Source organism: Phasianus colchicus, chromosome 1 (assembly GCF_987193195.1).
Source record: "Phasianus colchicus chromosome 1, bPhaCol1.hap1.1, whole genome shotgun sequence".
Lineage (NCBI taxonomy): Eukaryota > Metazoa > Chordata > Aves > Galliformes > Phasianidae > Phasianus > Phasianus colchicus.
Genome location: NC_143436.1, coordinates 77543109 through 77561752, shown reverse-complemented (window position 1 = coordinate 77561752; position 18644 = coordinate 77543109). Strand labels below are relative to the sequence as shown.

At 37.0% G+C, this 18644-nt stretch overlaps 1 protein-coding gene across 2 annotated transcripts; it reads left to right on the top strand.

Annotated features, from left to right (window-relative positions):
• Positions 1-2678: 2678 nt before the first annotated feature.
• On the top strand, positions 2679-16738 carry PARP11 (poly(ADP-ribose) polymerase family member 11). Of its 2 annotated transcripts, XM_031611548.2 has the most exons (9): positions 2684-2880; positions 5513-5594; positions 6142-6270; positions 6362-6482; positions 6793-6868; positions 8354-8426; positions 8506-8636; positions 12890-13041; positions 14631-16738. In XM_031611548.2, exons 1-9 carry the CDS (start codon positions 2876-2878, stop codon positions 14942-14944), a joined length of 1083 nt encoding a protein of 360 aa, XP_031467408.1. In that variant the 5' UTR covers positions 2684-2875; the 3' UTR covers positions 14945-16738. The 2 variants fall into 2 exon arrangements, with proteins under 2 accessions (XP_031467409.1, XP_031467408.1); XM_031611549.2 differs by lacking the exon at positions 5513-5594 and having other exon boundaries at positions 2679-2880.
• Positions 16739-18644: the final 1906 nt, after the last annotated feature.

Sequence of the window (18644 nt, the reverse complement as noted above, 5' to 3'; positions counted from 1 at the left end):
AAGAAAAGAAAAAGAAATGTATTTTGCAACAGGTAAGGTGATAATCTGCTCTTATTTCTATCCTGTTTGTAAAGCAAGACAGCACAGAAAGGCTATATGGCCACAGTCGTGTTTTTTGATCACATCAATATGAATATCATGGCTGGAAAAAAATGTCCCTACTTTTGGAAAATTGCTTCATTCTTGAAGCTTCGCCTTCATGGTAGTGAAATACCCTCAGTGATTCACCAGATGTTATTCAATCTTTTAACTCAGAAAAAAATAACATTTTTTATCTCAAAGGTGAGGTCAGCCAGAATCTTGACACTTATCTGCCTGACACTCCCTTAGAATATAAGAAACTCATAATCAGGAAAAATTCTTCTTAAAATGAGCAGTCAGGCACTGGAATGGGCTTCCCACAGAGATGGTAGAGTCACTGTCACTGCAGGTGTCTAAGAAACATATAGATGTGGTATTGAAGGACATGGATTAGTGGGAAATATTGGTGATAGGTGAACAGTTGGACTAGATGATTTCAGAGGTCCTTTCTAACCTTAATGATTCTATGATTTTATGATTTTAAATCCATCCTTTGCTGCTTTTGGCTTTCCGTTGTACTAGTTTGGGTTGAGATAGAGTTAATATTCTTCATCAAAGCTTGTATGGTGCTATGCTTTAGATTTGTGATCAGAAGAGTGGTCATAATATACTAATGTTTCAGTTGTTTCTTAACAGCGCTTACACAGCACCGAAGTCTTTTCTGTTTCTCTCACCATCCTTCCAGCATGAAGGTTGGGGGTGCACAAGAAGCTGGCAGGGAAAACAGCCAGTATAGGTGATCCAAACTGGCAAGGGAGATTTATATACTGTAAAACACCATATTCAGCTGTTAAAGCTAGATGAAAGGAGGAGGAATGGGGCTGCAGGGAGATGTAAGATGATGACATTATCTTCCCAAGAAACTGATATGCATGGTATGCGCTGCTGTACTGGATACATCTGCCTGCCAGTGAAATTAATTCCTCATCTTGCTTTGCTTTGTGAACACAGCTTTTGCTTTACCCGTCAAACTGTCTTTCATACATTTTAGACATTTTATCTCAACCTACAAGTTCTCATGCTTCTGCCCTTCCCTTTCTCTTCCACATCACATTGCAGACAATTGAGCAAGAAGCTGTGTGGTTCTTGGCTGACTACTGAGGTTAATCCACAACAGTTGCTCAATGAAAATCCTTCACAACAGGACATACTTTACAGACCTTGCACAATATTACAACGTTTGATATAGGTTATTTTTTTTTTTTAGCAATAAGGATTAGTACATTAGTTTAAGAACCAGTATATTAGTTTAGCAAAATGAATTAATAAGTGATAGTTCTAAAACTTTCCATGTCAGCTTTAGTGGGTGAACAGTCTTGTTTTTCCTCAATAATTTTGCACTGGGGACATAATAGAACACTTTTATCTTCTGTCTCAATGATTCTGCCTCACAAGAAGTACTAGAGTCATAATAGAATACTTCTATCTTTTGCTTCAGAATGTGCAAGGACATTTTCATTGGGTTCCACATACACTGATTTTTAAAAGTGGCTCACTGTGGTCTAATAAGCAATGGAAATCTTCCAAAATGGGGAAAAGTGGATGGAAGTGAGCCAAAGGCTTCAGTAATTAAGCTGACGGTGAAAAAAGGGGAAGAAGCAAGTGGGCACTCAAGTACCCTAGATACCACTGAACAAAGGCTTCAGCCCAAAGGGATATTAGCACATATTTATGAGTCCTTGAAAAAGAATGAATGTGTATGCCAGTGTACTGCATATACATGTATTAGCTGCTCAAATGTAGAACCTGAACTCTGAGAGGGTGTACTTTCTTGTCAAGCCACCTGGTATGTTATTGTATTGTGAGGAATAAAGGAATGCTGCTTTCTAACACCACACTGGAGATGGAGAGTTTTCTTCCCAGATTACAGATGACACAGTGACCTATCTGGAAGCTTCCAGCACAGTTTCCAAAGACTGCAGCTTACATTTATGGATTGGTCAGTGACAGTCTTCCACTCAGCAGCTCTCATCCTAGAGCTTTTCCCTTAAAGGACCCCTTGAAGGGGTAAGGCACATATATGACTATGTCCTCTTACCTTCCTAGAGCTGCTGCCACTTCTAGAACTTGATTGTAGGGTAAAGCTGCCCATAGAGTGTTCATTTTTCAAATTCTGAAGGTCCACTTGATGGATAATGCACTAGGCTGCAGCTTTTATTGTTATTTTCATTACATAATTTTCTTAAAGCTGCCATTTTTACTGTCTTACCTATTGATAACACAGTATGAGTTCATTAAAATGCTACGTGCAAAGAATATATATACAGGCGCCTAAGGAAAATTATGGGATGTGAAAAATCCTTTGCAGAGAGGAAGCCCCTTCCTATCCACAAGTACAGCCAATAATTAAAAGAACACTTCAGAAGGTAGTTAAAAGACTGCTAAAGAACCTACAACTGACAAACCACTGCCACACAGCTGCTCCAGGAAGACCGGCCCACACAGCCGGCTCGCCACACAGCGCCACTCACTGCTCTGTCTCTTCGTGGCACGATACAAGATCAAACACAACCGCTGCCTTGCCTCTCACTTCAACCCCGCCTACTCCGCTAAAAATTTGCATACCAGGCCTCGCCTCTCTATGTGACGATGCGATATAGCGTTGCCAGTAACAACTGTTGCCCCTCCCTTTTCTTCTGCCATCGGTAACGGAAGCGTCCGGAGTGTAAGCAGTGACGTGACCTGCACTGCTACGCTTGGGCTGCTTCCTTCACCCCCGCCTCCTCCCCCAACACATACACTCCTCCCCACTCTCCGGCCAACATGTGGGGAGCGAGTTCGGGGTGGGCGGCAGATGCGGTGAGTGCGCGCGGGAGGGGGACGAGGGAAATGGCCGCTCCTTTCCATATGCTCCTCACCCGCCTCCTCGCTACGCGCTGCCGTTTCCTGGCCGGCCCCGCCTCGTCCATCATACCCGCCGCAGGCGTGGGGAGCGACAGCGTTGCAACATCGGGGAAGAGGGGATGGTGGAATAGGCCGCCATCTTCTCCATTTTTGGGGGGAACACGGGAGACAAATGGGGAGATAGTGGTGCCGTGTATGGGTTAATGCTTTCCCCCTTTCAGCAGTGCCCCTCTGTACTATAACGGGAGAAATGGTGATATAGCTCTGGAGGTTATCACGTGTTGTTCCCTGTACTTGTGCTAGTGCAGTTCTTCCTTCTCACTTCCACTTCCCAGCCCTGTACTCTTATTTAATTATAAGTCACCTGATCACGTACCATGTTTCCTAAGAGGCCATAGGCCATGGTGCATGTGTTCACATCAGGGCATTAGATAATGTTTGTAGGCAAAGCAGCCTTCAACAATAAAGTATAATCTGCCAAAAGGATACCACAAGAAAGCAGCCCATCTAGATGCCCCTTAAAACATGCTTATTCAAACTTAAAAGAACTAATAGGTAAATTAGGTTAGCAGTAATAATAAATCCACACTAGTCGTAGCACAACACACAAATGAGTTCTCTTTAGAAGGAGAATTTTGTTGTCAAAAGTAGTAGTGTTGCCTTTAGGATGTTTATAGTAAATCTGGGACCATTTTTGAAGTTGATATTAATGGGAATCGACTTTTGTTAGAAATAGCATTGCTAATAAAATTCTCATTATTGCATCTTTGATAGTTGACATCCTGTCATCCAGAAAGTCTGCTGATATATTTCTGTTCATGATGTATGCGTTCATAGTTTTTGGACAAAAAGTTATATGTGCCCTATAAATTGTGTGTACATGGTGGTTACATTCATCAGTAAGCCAAGTAATTTTCTTCAAGCATTTTGTATTTATGTCATTTCTGAGAACAGCCCTTTTGTTGTGTTTATGGATTTGGGTCATTCTTCCTTACTTAGAAGTATCTGGAATCTAACTTGTTTACCTAGTATTTCCTGTCTAAAGGTAGTGCCTATGGTCTGAATTTTTAAAGTTGTGGGAATACTTCTATCTTTCATCACTAGTTTATTCTGGAAGCTGTGTTCCTTCCAGATGCATAAAATTGTGTTGATGGGACATAGGTGAATGTGTCTTCACTGTTCATAACTTATTTGAAAGCCAGTACTGATTTGAATGATTAAATTCAAGGCCCTGAACTGACATTAGCATGTAGCTGCAATCTGACAGTTTCGGCAGAAACATGAGGAAACTAAAGATTACCCAAAAAGCCTGAATTGCGTTCCTCTTAGCTGTAAAAATGTGTGTAGACTACAGTACATCAGCCTGTAGAAGAGAACAGGGCCAAATATTCATGTAATCAGAAGAATCAAGTTGAAGGTGGAAGTTGATCATCAAAAGATCTTGGCCAATTGTGCTTTAATACCAAGTGAATGTAGGCTCTATGGCTTTGTATTGTAGTGAAGAATGGAACAGAGAGTGGTTTTCTTACTCTTACAAAATATTTTTGCCACATAGCTGATGTACCTTTAGTATACTTTTGCTTAAACTTGAGGTAGCTGTCCCTATAGGTAGATTTGCATGCTTCCACTTGTAGATCTGCTCACAAATTCTGCATATTAGAGACGTTGTGAGAAGATCTGTCTCTGATTCCCCTGGTATCTGTTTATGTTTTTATAGCCCTTTGAAGCTTATGACGATAAACAGTCATTCCTCATTTGAGATGCAGACTTCAGCTGTTTCCATGAGGAGGTTTCTAGGATTGTTTCTGCAAGAACCACAGAGAGCAAATAAGGCAGTGTGGTGCTAGCAGTTTTCTGCTCAACTCAACTCCTGCCTCAGCAGCACTGCCCAGTTGGTGTCTACTTGTAGATTCTAGTGTATGCATTCTTCAGATCGCTCTGTACCTTTCTCTGTGTTGAAGCGTTCAGGAAAGAACTAAAGCATTCAGGATATTAACTGTACTTTATGTAACCTATTTGTACTAGAGTGCATTGTTCTACTTCTTGAAATAAAAAGTTAAGTTGAGGAAACTGTTGGGAAGAGTGCCAGTTGTGGTTAAGCAGTTTGTCCAGATGAATTGCTAGTACTTTCTGGGAGGAGGTTATACTTCTTCCTCTGAAAGTTCCCCCAGTGCTTCATATTTTGATGTTTGGTGGGGGGGGAAGGGGCTTCAAGGATGGGGCTGGTATGTTAAGCTATATACGTAATTAAAGTCAAGTGCTTTCAGGGTTTTCAGAATTTTATTGTTGAATGAGAAAGGGAAGTGGCTAGGATTATTCTAAAGGTATACTGGCATAGCTGTTGGTAGGCATGAACTTGCCTAGCTGCTTTTTAAACTCACATAAACTTGCAATATCCACAGCATGCCATCTCTCTTATGAAGAAGTTTCTCTTTAGATTGTTGTGAACTAAACACATGCAAACTTTGATGCATGTCTTTTCATTTAGAAAGAAAATGTCATCAGTTATTCTCTACTCAGTTTTGTCATAATTTTATAGACCTGTGTTGTAACTTTTCCCCTGTCCTTTTTTCCCCTTATCCTGAAGAACCCTAACTGTGGTGGTAATAGTGTGTGTGAAAGCCTCTGTTTTTTTCCATGTGAACCACCGTACCAGAACAGAGTGCCAGGTAATTTTGTTGTATCTTTTTTTAAGTTAAGCAGTGTTGAGGAGCAGTGCACCATGGACTCTAGTCTCTTATTTTTTTTTTGTAACATCTCTTAACATCCGTTATGATCTGTTTTTGCATGGTGAGTATCTAGTAGATGTTTTTATCGAACTATCATGTAACCCCAACACCTTATTCATAAGTAGTACCTTTGGCCCCGTTACATTATAAGAATAGCTTGTCCATAGGGTTATCAGTATAAAATGTAGCACCTTTCTTTGATATGTTAAAGCATATAGCTCTCTTCTGGCTGGGCATGCTTATGAACATATGAGAAAGAGTTAGCTTTAAAAATGTTTAATTAACATAAGGGATAATACCGAATAAGTAGAAAATAGAGAAATTGCTTCTGTAAAAGAGAAAGTAACCTAACCTTGTTTTTTTTTATTTAAGAGTTGCAAATTCACTTTTTTATTATTATTCTTTTTTATTCTTTAATGAATTTCTCAAATAATGTACTTTTACGAAGAGTATCACAAAAATCTTTGTATGCATGTGAATATTTCAGGAAATGTTTCAAAGAACATCTGAAGAACTCTTTCCAAAGATGGAAAGCTCAGTTGAAGAGATGGATACCTCTGATACTCAGTGGGGCTGGTTTTATTTGGCTGAGTGTGGTAAATGGCATATGTTTCAGGTAATTACAAAGTTATATTACTTGTGACTTCTGTATGTCAAACAACCTATTGCTGAAAACATCTAAATGTACTTTTTCGTTTATTTTGAAGACTGATTCAAATAGTCATTGCTCAGTTAGCAGTGAAGATATTGAAAGGAGCTTCAGAACAAACCCATATGGTTCTGTTTCTTTTACTACTGCAAAATTTAACTACACACTAGACTTTTCAGGTATGTATATTCATAGGGTTAACTTAAATAACAAAGATGTCAGATACACCACTTCATTTGGTTTGAGTAGTATTCACAATTTTTGTCAACTCTTATAAATAACCCTTGATTCTGAGGCCAATATTTTGAGTTTTTTTTTTTTTTTTAATCTAAGATGCTGATTTATTAATTGTTGAAATAGGAATTCTTTCAAGCAGCTTTTGGTGTAGTAATGTTGTTTGAAAAAAAAAAAAAAAAACGGACTCTTAAATGTCCATATGCTATAGATGAAATCCAGAAACATTTATCCTAACTCTTGTTTCATGCTCAGAGATGAAGCAAACCAACCTAACTACCCTTAAACAACGTCCAATAAAGCGAGCTCCCTTTTCTATCAGTGCTTTCAGGTAAGGAAATAAAATGAAGCCTCCTGATTTTGATTTTAATCCTGATTTGGTTTTAATTCTGAGTTTTACAAAGTAAAATGAAACAAAAATATGTTTTATATGGACTGTCTATATTTATTTACTTTCTTCGTCAAACAATTTGAAAATGTGAGAAAGCTAGTCAAGTAAAAAAGGAAGAAATTTTAGAGGGAGAATAACAAAAGGTTTTATTTATTTATTTATTTATTTATTTATTTATTTATTTATTTATTTATTGAGAAAATAAGGATCTTGTGGTGGGAGAGGCAAGACATAGTGAATACTGATATCCTTTTGCAAGCTGCTTAAATTTGTACCTGACTTCAGCTGTTGGATTCCCTTGTAATAAATAACCTTTTAAATCAGAATTGCTGACTGGAGAATTGGAGGAACAGCAGCAGAAAGAAATGGTGTAGTTTGTTCCAGTGTAACAATGACTTCCTAAATTAGTTAGAAGGAACATTGTGATGATGTAATGCTCTTCTGATGTAATCTGATAGTCAATAAAAACTAGCAGACTCAATGATAGTACTGCAGATAAAATTGACCATCTCTAATGTAGGTTACTTTTTCCAAATATTTCTTAAACAAAATCTCAATTCTGAATTAATATCTGAATTATTATCAGTTATTATTATAACTATTATAAAAGAACTTTGATATTTGTAATAAGAAATGTAGTAGCAATCACTTAACATTGGCATTTAGGATGGGCTGGGGTTTTTGTTGTTGTTGCTGTTGTTTGTTTGTTTTTTGAAGTGTCAGCTGTTTTTCACTTGGTGTTTGCTGAAGTGTACATGCAATAATCTTACAATTCAGTTTTTTATGCTTATTGAAGAATTTCCTTCAATACTTCTGATACTTCAATCAACATACTCTCTTTTCACATGCTGACATTATACTTTGAGATTGCTACATTTAGGTCTATTTTCAGGCCTAAAGTTGCTATGTACATGCTTAAAATACTTTTTTTTTCTTTTTTCTAATCTACTGTAATTTTCTAATATGTATATCTAACACGATGACTTCAGATTACTGGCGCAGTGAAGGCCCAGTTTTCAGAGTCTTAGACTAGTTTTAATTCTTGATACATTGAAATGTTCAGGCTATGTCTGCACTCATGTTTCTAGATTAGTGTTGCTCTCCTGATGTTGCAGATATCTTTGACTATTCCTTTTAATTTAACTTTGTATCTTTTGTTGGATAGATGATGTAATAACATTATTACCACTGTTTGTTTTGTAATAAACTAAGCCATAATTTGAACACAAGGTAAGTTCTTTACCTTTGACCTTACCTGCTGACAACAGGCTTTTTCAGAATTAAAGACTAAGTAGTTTTGTGTTAAGTGGTTGGGATTTTTGAGGGGGGACAGGGGGTGCATACTCTGCTGTTTGGAGAAAGAGTTCACAGGAAAATGTTTCTTGTCCTTGTCATGATGTGCTCTCACCATTTTTTTATTTGAAGTTTCATCTGTGAAAATGAGTCCATACCTATGCCTTCACACTGGGAGAATGTAAATCCTGAGGAGCCATATCAGGTAAGAGTTGGTGCAAGTTGGAAAAAAAATAATGAAATAGTACATCATGTTGTAATTGTGCTAACTTCTTTTTTTCCAGCTTATTCCTTTGCAAAAGAAAACAAATGAATACAGTGAAGTTTCTAGTCTCTTTGGAAAAACAATGGATAGCCACCGAATAAAAAGAATAAAGAGAATACAAAATCTAGACTTGTGGGAGTTTTTTTGCAGGTGAGATTATTTTTAAAACAAACAGTCTTAGGATTGTTAACAGAGCAAGGCATTCAGGAATAGAATGTTTAATTACTTTTATTATTATATAATTAAAATGTGTTACTTTTTTATTATTATATAATTAAAATGTGTTACTTTTGTTATTATATAATTAAAATGTGTTACTTTTTTATTTTTCTTTATTTCCTTATTTCTCAATCTCTGACCGTCTTGAAAACGGAACTTTGAAGACCAACTTTTTCAAGTGTAGAACTATAATGCAGTTATATAAGTATTACATATATATGTAGCACAGATGAAAGTGGAAAGGGGGTTGAAAGGGGATTGAAAAGGGATTGATGCCCTCTACTCAGCTCTTGTGAGGCCCCATCCAGAGTACCGCGTCCAGACCTGGGGCCACCACTACAGGGAAGATGTAGAGTTCTTGGAGCGGGTCCCGAGGAGGACCACTAAGATCATTGGAGGGCTGGAGCACCTCTCCTATGAGGAAAGGTTGAGGGAACTGGGCTTGTTTAGCTTGGAAAAGAGAAGGCTCTGGGGAGACTTCCAGTACTTGAAGGCCTTCTTCTTGGAGGCCTTCCAGTTCTTGAAGGCATCATATAAAGAGGAGGGAGAACGGCTGTTTCCCCTGTCATGCATATAGCTGCACAATTGGCAGTTCTTTTTCCTCAGGTGGCTTGGGCATAGTGGTCCAGGTCATTTGAGAAGCTGTTTTCCTTTTTCCTAGGATGTCTTACTATCACAAGCATGAAGTACACAGTTGTAAAGAAAATAAAAGACATAAAAAAATTAAGAGTGGTAGAGCCATTTACTTCTGTAGGTTAGCATTCCCTTTGTATGTTAACTTCAGGGCTTCTGGGGTGGGACTGAAATTAATCATAACTTTAGCATAGGGAATCGAGCTCTGACTTTGTAGCCATATTAAAATTAATTATTCCAAGATGCAAAAAAGTAATAATGATTGTGCTGCATTTGGCACTGTATTCCTCCTCCTTAAGTAACTTTAATTTCTTGGAAAATATTGAGAAAGACATTTTTAGTATTTTTTGTAGATAGTTTGATATGAACTAAACCTTTCTTTCATTGTGAAAAGGCAAAGGTGTTCCTATCTATGTAGAAATGTCAGCATCTCCTAAATAATGAGATGCTGAGGTTTTTTAGTTTCATGACTGATTTTAAGGATAGCAAGCATTTAAACAGTAACTGATTGGTCAAGTGGTAAAGAATATGAGAAAATAGCAGCAGGTAGACTTATTAACCTGTCAATATCATTTGGCTGTGTTGACAAGGATGGCACCAGTTTTTTTTGTAACTCCTCCCAGTCTGAGTTTACTGTGTTCAAATGTGATGAGTGTTCAGAATATCCATGTGGTAGAGACCCATACTTTCTCATAATGAAGTAAGGAGAAAAAAAGTAAGTTCTTTTCTTTGCTGGCTTTTATGTGTTGAATTTTTAGTGGCCATTAGAATATTTGTGATTTGTCTAATTTCTCAACTTTGTGAAACACAGGGTAGAGGTAAGTGTCCAATTAGCATGAATTCATGTCATTTCTTCAAATTTAAGTGCTACAAAAGCATTTTCTAAGTTATTTTCTTTTCCTTTTCATGTTGTCTTGGCCTGGAAGAACTAGAAGTAGTGAGTTCCCTTTCTACTTCTTTCCTAGTATCAAGTTTTAATTATTAAGGCTTATTTGCTTGGCCTTGTGATTTAACAGTCACCTTTCTATAAATAAGTTTCTGTAGATATATTTATACCATCTCAATACATCAGTTTTTGAGAAAAGAGATAGCAAGCAGACTTTAAATGTCCTCTGTGTCTCCAGTGTAGATGATAGGGGCAGGGATGGGGAGGTGGGGAGAGAACTTGTTTGCTTACGTAAGGAACAGATTTAATTTGAAGAATATTTACCAGTCTAATCAATCAGTGAGAGGAATCCATGGCTTAAGAACTTGGAAGGTATGGGTGCTATGCTAAGATGTTTTTAAAGTACAAAACTGACAGTGAGAATTTGAATTTCATACGTGAGGAGTATTACATTAAGAGGTTTTACACATCAGGTGAGTTGCTATAGAACTATGAATCAAGATACTTCTTAGTACTTTCATCTTTATAAAAGTATATGGAGAAAAATGCATTTTAAAACATTTTTCCTTTATGGCAAAAATACGTAACAAAGCGTAATAAAGGTTGCTAAAATATGTGTATGCAATTGAGGTCTAAGTGCTTTTCTTGTCCCTCCATTTGAGAGGTAAAATACAGCTTTTTGTATGTTAGCGTTCTGCCATTTGGACTATATGGGCTTACACAAAAGCGGGTGTTACAGCATTTGAAATTCACTAAAAATTCTTCTGGTGTCTCATGAGGGATTGCCAAAATAACAAAGGATGAATCTTAATCTAACATATCTAGGTTTATGCATCTCGGTTTGGAATCGTAGAAGAGCAGAGCAAGTAGCAAAGGATGTTTGGTCAGTGAGATTGTTGCCCTCGTATAGAAACAGTCTGTGTGCTGGCGTGTATACAAGCAGCATGTTACTAGGTATTTAGTTTTGCTTTAGGTTTCCCCTTTATTGAGTGGACTGGCTGTATGAGAGCCTGCTTGGGTGGTGGATCAGCTTAATTTTGTTTTGCTGGATTAGTTTTTCTCTGCTGGGGAAAAGTGCTAAGAAGATAATTTTTAGAGTGGCTGAACTCTTAGAGATAGAACTGAATTCAGTTTCAAATCAACAAAGAAAAATTGCTGTGGCATTTCTGCACTCTGTAGAACCAGTTTTTCCAGTACCCTCTGGATATTCTATTATGAGAAAGATTTGCTACTTACGTTTGTGTTTTTGACAAAGTGTTTTCTTTCACTGATAAGGTCTGTGTTTAAATATGAGCATTGCTTAAATGGTTATTTGCAATATCATCAAAACATATTTGTCTGTTTTAATAGTTACTGTATTATTGGATTTTAAATTATGAAATCAACTGGTGAGAGGTGTGAAGGACTGTTAGAAAATGTTTTTGGACAATTGATTATTCACATTTTTCTTGGAACAAATGTGTTCTATTTCATCAGAAGTTGAAGCTGCCTTTTTACTTTGTTAGAAATCACCAGCCAGCAGCAGAGGGAGACTGACTGAAAAGCATTCAAATATTCACAATTTGGAAAACAGTTTTAAAACAATAATAATTTTTTAAAAATTGTAGAGACGCAGTTTAGCTAGTTACTTCACACTAAATAAAAATATGAAAGCTTAAAAATAAGACAATTTAAACATTTTTTTAAGCAAAGTACTGCAAGATGTCAATTCCTTCAAAATGTATTTAGTAATAAATCATAAATAATTGCAATATAATGCCTTTAATATGGTGACAAATTTTTGCCGCCTCTCTCTTTCTCTGGACTTGGTTGATAGGAGATTGATGTATCTAAACTGTAGGCCCTGAGAATGCCTCCCCAGTTCATGTCTGTGCTACAGTTACAATCAGATTGCTTGATTTGATAAACCTATATCTGCTTTTTTTTTTCTTTTTTTTCTTTTTTTTTTTCTGCAGCCACTGTGGTTTTTATGCATAGAAAATTCAGGTACATAGACAAGAATGAAGCTACGATGCATCTTAGTTTTGTACATGTTCCATGGCTTTCTGCCCATAAGACTGTAATATAGGCTCGTCTGTTGTCCTGTTTTGTTGTTTTTTTTCCCCTCTTCTCTCCAAAATTCTTTAATGGTATAGCACAAGACTTGACTCTTCTAGAACGTATGTGAACCATAAATTCAGGAAACCATGGTCATGTTGGTAATTTTGCCTAAACGTTTAGGTACTTTTATTTTTAAAGGTTTTGTTATTTTACCGGGATAATTATAATCCACTAAGATTGTTATCCCTCTAACCATGCAGTGTATGCAGTTGAAGAGAACAAAAACAACAACAAAATAAAAGATTTTTTTTTTTTTTCCTGAGTGTATGTGCAGAAAATGACTGTACTGAAGCTATCACACAAACAGAACTGATAAAAATTTTTTAGAGGACCCTTTTTCCCAACCTTAGATTACTTCTGAAAATAGTCTACAGCATCCAGACATGATTTCTAAACATGTACCTTAAGAATTCTAATCTCTTTTAAAATACGAAATCACATAGACACTTGCAAAAGTGAAATTCATGAAGTATTAAGTCTGTCACCTCTCTGCAGTATTTTCAGAGTAGGAACTTAATTGGTTTTGTACAAATGCTTATAATGCTGCATTGTATGTTCTCTGCAGGAAGAAAGCTCAACTGAAGAAGAAAAGAGGTGTCACAACTATTAATGAGCAGATGTTATTTCATGGCACCAGTAATGAATTTGTAGAAGCAATATGTATTCATAACTTTGACTGGAGAATAAATGGAATGCATGCTGCTGTATATGGAAAAGGTAAATATTTTTTCACATACAGCAGTTTGGCAGTCTGAACTGTTCAACATTAAGTATTCCGTATAGAATGTTCTTTGTGATGTACTCCTGTGTTTTTACAGAGACATTTAATATTGCTCTGCTTTTACATCAAGTAAAAGATGTAAATTAAGATGGAGATAAATTAAGAAAGTAAGAATACAGTGAATAATATAGTGAGCATAACTGTCGGGTAGGACTTGGGAATGGGGTGGATGAAGGGTGAACTGCAAAGCAGTGTAGTTCACAAGGAAAGTGTCCCTGCTAAAATATACACGCAAAATACTTGCTCATGTTCTGTAGGTTGCTCTGAAAGTAATGCTTCCTATTTATTTCCATAGAAACTACAACAGATCCAAAGAGCACAATAACACAGTTTGATAGAGCACATTCTCCACTACAAAACACTATTTTTCAACATTAGTCACCAGCCATGAACAAGAGCCTCCATGCCGCACTCATAAAAATTGGCACCAGTAGAGGTGACCTACTATTTCACAGCTGCTGTGACAATGTTGTTGATAGGAAAAATGCTGCCCGTGCAGTCCATCTTTCATTGGCCCTAACAGATGGAAGTAGGAAGGTGCCAAATCTGGACTCTATGATGGGTACGGTAGGACAGTCCAGCCAAGACTGGCAATGTGCAGCAAGGTCTTCAAACTAGTACGGGGCCTGGTGTTACCGTGTTGCAAGAGAAAGTTTGTCTTCTTCTCTGGCCTGACTCTGGGAGTTTGAGTCTTCAACTTAGTCAGCATCGCGATGTAGCAGTCAGAGTTGATGGTTTGTCTGGGTTCTAGGAAATCCAGAAGGATCCCCCCTTCCCTATTCCAAAAGACAGTCCACATCACTTTACCTGCTGAGGGCAGTGTCTTGAACTTCGTCTTCAGTGGGGAATTCACATGTCATCACTCCATGTGCTGCTGTTTTGACTCCAGCGCACAGTGGTGACACCATGTCTCATGACACCAGTAATGATGCGATCCAGGAAACTGTCACCTTCAGCCTCGTTCCATAGGTCCTGACAAACTTGCACATGGTGTCCAAGGCCATTTGCAACTTGGCCTGTCTTAAACTTTGCTGCCACCACTGCTGAAATGCACCACTCACTGCTTTGCATCCACTGTTTGGTCTCTGTAAATATTCAGTAAGGATCAAAAAATGTCAATGGGTGCAATGTTTTTTCTACTTGGAGGAATTCAGTGACACATCTTTGCTTCATACACACTTCCTTATCAGTCACCATTCTGTCAGACTGCCCTCTGCATCCATTTGTCACGTGACAATAGAATTTAACAGAATATTGGTGAGAATTTTCAACTTCTAATGCCATACCATCAGCATAGATTCATACCTCAGACACTGTTGGCCAACATAGGATTGGATTATCATGATGTCAGAAAAAGTCATTGGATTGCTAATAAATAGAAAAGAACAGACTTTTTTCATCAGCCTGGTACCTACCTGTTCATTAGAAGTCAACCTACCATGATATAATATATATAATATATTAATATATAATAATTATAATAATTATAATTATATATAATAAGAATTTGCTTTTTATTTGAAAGGGACCTACTTTGCAAGAGATGCATCATATTCCAGTCGTTTCTGCAAAGAGGATATGAAGCATGGAGATACTTTCCAAATTCATGGTGTGAATCTGCAGCCTCATCTGCACAAACCAGATAAAGTCATGTTTCTTGCTCGTGTATTAACTGGCGACTATATCAATGGTGACTCAAAATACATGAGGCCTCCTTCAAGAGATGGAAGTTTTGTGAACTTATATGACAGCTGTGTGGATAATACCTGGAACCCGAAAATATTTGTTATCTTTGATGCCAACCAAATCTATCCTGAGTACTTAATAGAATTCTGTTAAGTTTAATGAAGCTGAACTGAATATTTGTGTCTTCTTGGTACTTTTTTTTTTTCCTTTCACAAAAGCAACAACATGAAAACCCAAACTGTGAAAGGACAGAGATGAAAGAAAAGCTAGCATACGTTTATGAAGCTGTTAAACATTTAAGAGAGATTGTCCATCTGCTTTTAAAAATTTGTAAACTCACTTCACTAATGCCTTTTTACAATGTGAGGGAGTATTACAAGTCTGAAATTGCTCAATGAGTGCATTAGTAAGTTTTTGTTCAAAGACAAGACTTATGTTCCGAGTTCTTGAAAATATGTTGCAAGTAGTTATTTGTGTGGTAGTAATATGCTTGTAATACTGTAGCTCTGTGATTAAACAAACCTTTTATAAAGATTGTTTGTAGGACTTAAAGCCAAACCTGGATGATTTCTCCTGTGTGTATGTATGTGTGTTTTGTAGTGCACATTTCAAGATGTACAGGACCTAATGATCAACAAAGCTGCTACATTTAGCTTGAAGGTAAGCTTCAGTTATATCCTTGCTTGGTTACAAAATTCTTTCACTACAATTTCAGGTTTGCTTTCAACAAAAATGATGCCCTGGGGCTCTTGTGGTTGATAGCTGTTCAGTGTATAAATATTGAGCTCAGTGCTGGGATGTCATCACAGCCATATGCCTTTCTGAGTTCTTGCTCTGTAATTTTGCCACGTCGTTGTAGTATGTATGTGCATGCACGTATTTGCATGCAGATTACATAGTCTTGCCTGATCACTGTTTCAGAAGCACTTAGTGCGGGTTTACTTGCTGTTACTGAAGATGGCATAGGTTAATTTCACTGCGAATAACACAAAGTTAAACCAACAATGAAAATTTTCAAAAGATGTCATCCTTTCGTTTTTTAACACCTCAATAAAAAAGGTTTTAATAACATATGTTTAGATAGGTTTTCCTAATTTGTGTAGTTGTAAAATTAAGGAGTGTTTCTGACAAGAAGAACAGAAGAAACTATGTGTGGGTAAACAGCATATGTAAGTATCCAAACACATGAATAAGAGCTTAAAGAAGGGAGCTGTTACTATGATATGTACTAAAATCTTAGCTGATTTGCCATAAAATTGCATTCCTAGTGATTTTATTTGCTAAGAGACATAATGAGGAACACAAGGGACGATAATGAAACATAAAAACAGATTCGTTAAGCCTTCCATTCTTCTTCAGGCTTGCCTTTGGCTATGTAACAAATCCTTACGGAGAACATTAAGGCAGGTAGGGACTAATCTTTATTGGTTTGTCATGGAATTGTTAACAGAATTCTTGGATCAATGGCTGTATTTAAAATTGACTACATATCTGGCATCATAACTGTCTCTGATGTCTCATCCTTTTCCCTAGTGTTGTTATCTTTACCTGTCAACGGAACTTGCACAAATTGGCTGCCTGTTTTAATTTATAACTTTATAGCACCTTTTTTGTTTGAGATAAAGATGCATATTTTTTCTTTATCTTAGATGAATATTTGATCTCTGATTCCAGCTGAGAACTGCAGGTCCTACAGTTGTATTCCTAGTGATTTTATTTGCTAAGAGATATAATGAGGAACACAAGTGACGATAATGCAATGTAAAAGTGGAAAAGTGGCTAGGAACGATTCATGAGTCTGATTTGATAAGTGCCTGCATGCATGGTTAACGAGTGTTTGTGGAATGTTTAGTTGACATGTAGAGGGTTGCGGGAGAGTTAAAAGAGTAAACCTGTGAATGTATATAAGGGATGTTAAAACCTGTAATATATTATTTGTATCATTCACATCTGAGTCCGTGCCACAGATGCTGCACCTACATACATGCATAAATATTTGTATATATACATCCTCTTCCCCACTTCGCTTTAAGCAATAGATGTTCCTTGTATTTGTGTGTGATTCAGGATTTTATTATGGCATGTTGCTAGTTGACAAGATCAGCTTTAAAGAACATTTTCACATCTCTTGAAATATTCTCCTCCTAAAGTCATCACTGAAACTGTAACTTGTGAATAAGAATGAAAATATTTTATCTGCCGAAAACCCAACAAAATTTTATCTTGGAATCTAAAATCTATTCTCTAGTTTTATTTTGTCAGAGGATGTTACATCTTTATCCTAAATTAAAGTATTTGGATGTACAAATTAATTATCATCCTCAAATATAAATTAATTTTAAACGAAAAATATGTCAGTGGAAAACTTCATTCTTCTTTGCCAGTGATCTCTGTGGACAAAGCTAATGTACTAGAGAATGAGAGACATCTACAAGTGTCTCTTTAGCTATTTGGTGTTTTGTTTGCATTTGGGCTTGCAAGAATTCTTGCTTTCAAAATGGTCAGAATTTCTAGAATTATAAAGCTTGCTCTGGAAAACTACCTTCAAACAACTGATGTCGGGGGGATACATTGTATGGGACAGGACCATGTGAGTGAAGCATGCAAATGTTTCATTTGCTCATCCACTGCTTTTCCATTACAAGAAGCAATGATATCATAAAATACTATGTTTTCCTATATGTTTTATAAGATAACCTTCACATTATCTGTTCTGCAAAGCTCAGTTCCAAAGTCTTAAGTCTGGGAAACGCATATGAACAAATCCACTTTTCTGTATTTGATTAACAGGTTTCATGTACTTCATCCTTTAAAAAACCGAACCAAACCAAAACAAAAACATCATCACTAATTTCCAGCTAAAATGCAGCTCCCAGCTAGTAGAAAATTTTTCGTGCATTTTTCAAAATCCCTGCCTCCACTTACGCTGCACTTTAACAAACGGAAGTCCCTCAGCAAGATCAACTATCTTGACATTCCGTCTGTGAGACTAAGGAATGAGATGAGTTGTATGAAGGGAAAGCAGCTACAACATGACTGTGAATAAGCAGAGTATCTTCTTGTGTGGTTCTTTGGAGGTCACAGGCCCTTCAAGGGTGAACATGTGGCCACAACTCAGCAGTGTGGTGACTTTCCACCATCTAACAGGTATGGGTACTTCTGTTTGGCAAAAATAAGATATACAAGCAAATGGAATTCTGGGACATAAGAGAGCAAACACAGGATACAGGGGAATAGCAGAAGAGCATGAGAAGGAATTCAAATAAATACTAGACTGAGACATGATACAACAAATCTGGCAGCGACCATGTGAAGCAGACTGCACAAAATTCCCAGTAAGTTATCCTATGCCTTGCTCATCTGACTTTGTGCTGGTTCGACTTATTAAATGCAGGGGAGAAATACCCCAGATACAGGCACTGCTGCCTAGAAATGCAGGTAAATATTTATGATCAGTTATTTTTTGTTCTCTCTAGGAATAAAAAGTAAATCGTATCTAGACTGGAACCTCTAAGCCTGATCTGTATTGATCTTTGTCTTGACAGACCTCTGAAGTCTTTAACTGAGTTTTAGTTTCTCCGTAAGGGCATTTTTGTTGCTATTGTATGGATGAGTCATGGATGGTGGAATTAATTATGTTTTTACATTAGGCTTAGCTTAAACTGATTAAATTTTCACTTTTAATTAGAGAGACAGAACTCTAAAGCTATATTACCCCCTCCTTATGTGTAGAATTATACAATTCTATATTCTACAAATCGGCAAACAATGGCAAGAGAATGTAGGCAGAGCTTCATAATTTTAAGCTCTACATACGGCCACCATTTACCCATCTACAAAAACATGGCAATAA

Coding starts and splice junctions, on each gene's coding strand:
- PARP11 (XM_031611548.2), top strand. Junction 6,869..8,353: donor TTTTCTATCAGTGCTTTCAG/GTAAGGAAATAA, acceptor TTTTATTTGAAG/TTTCATCTGTGAAAATGAGT. Junction 8,637..12,889: donor TTGTGGGAGTTTTTTTGCAG/GTGAGATTATTT, acceptor TGTTCTCTGCAG/GAAGAAAGCTCAACTGAAGA.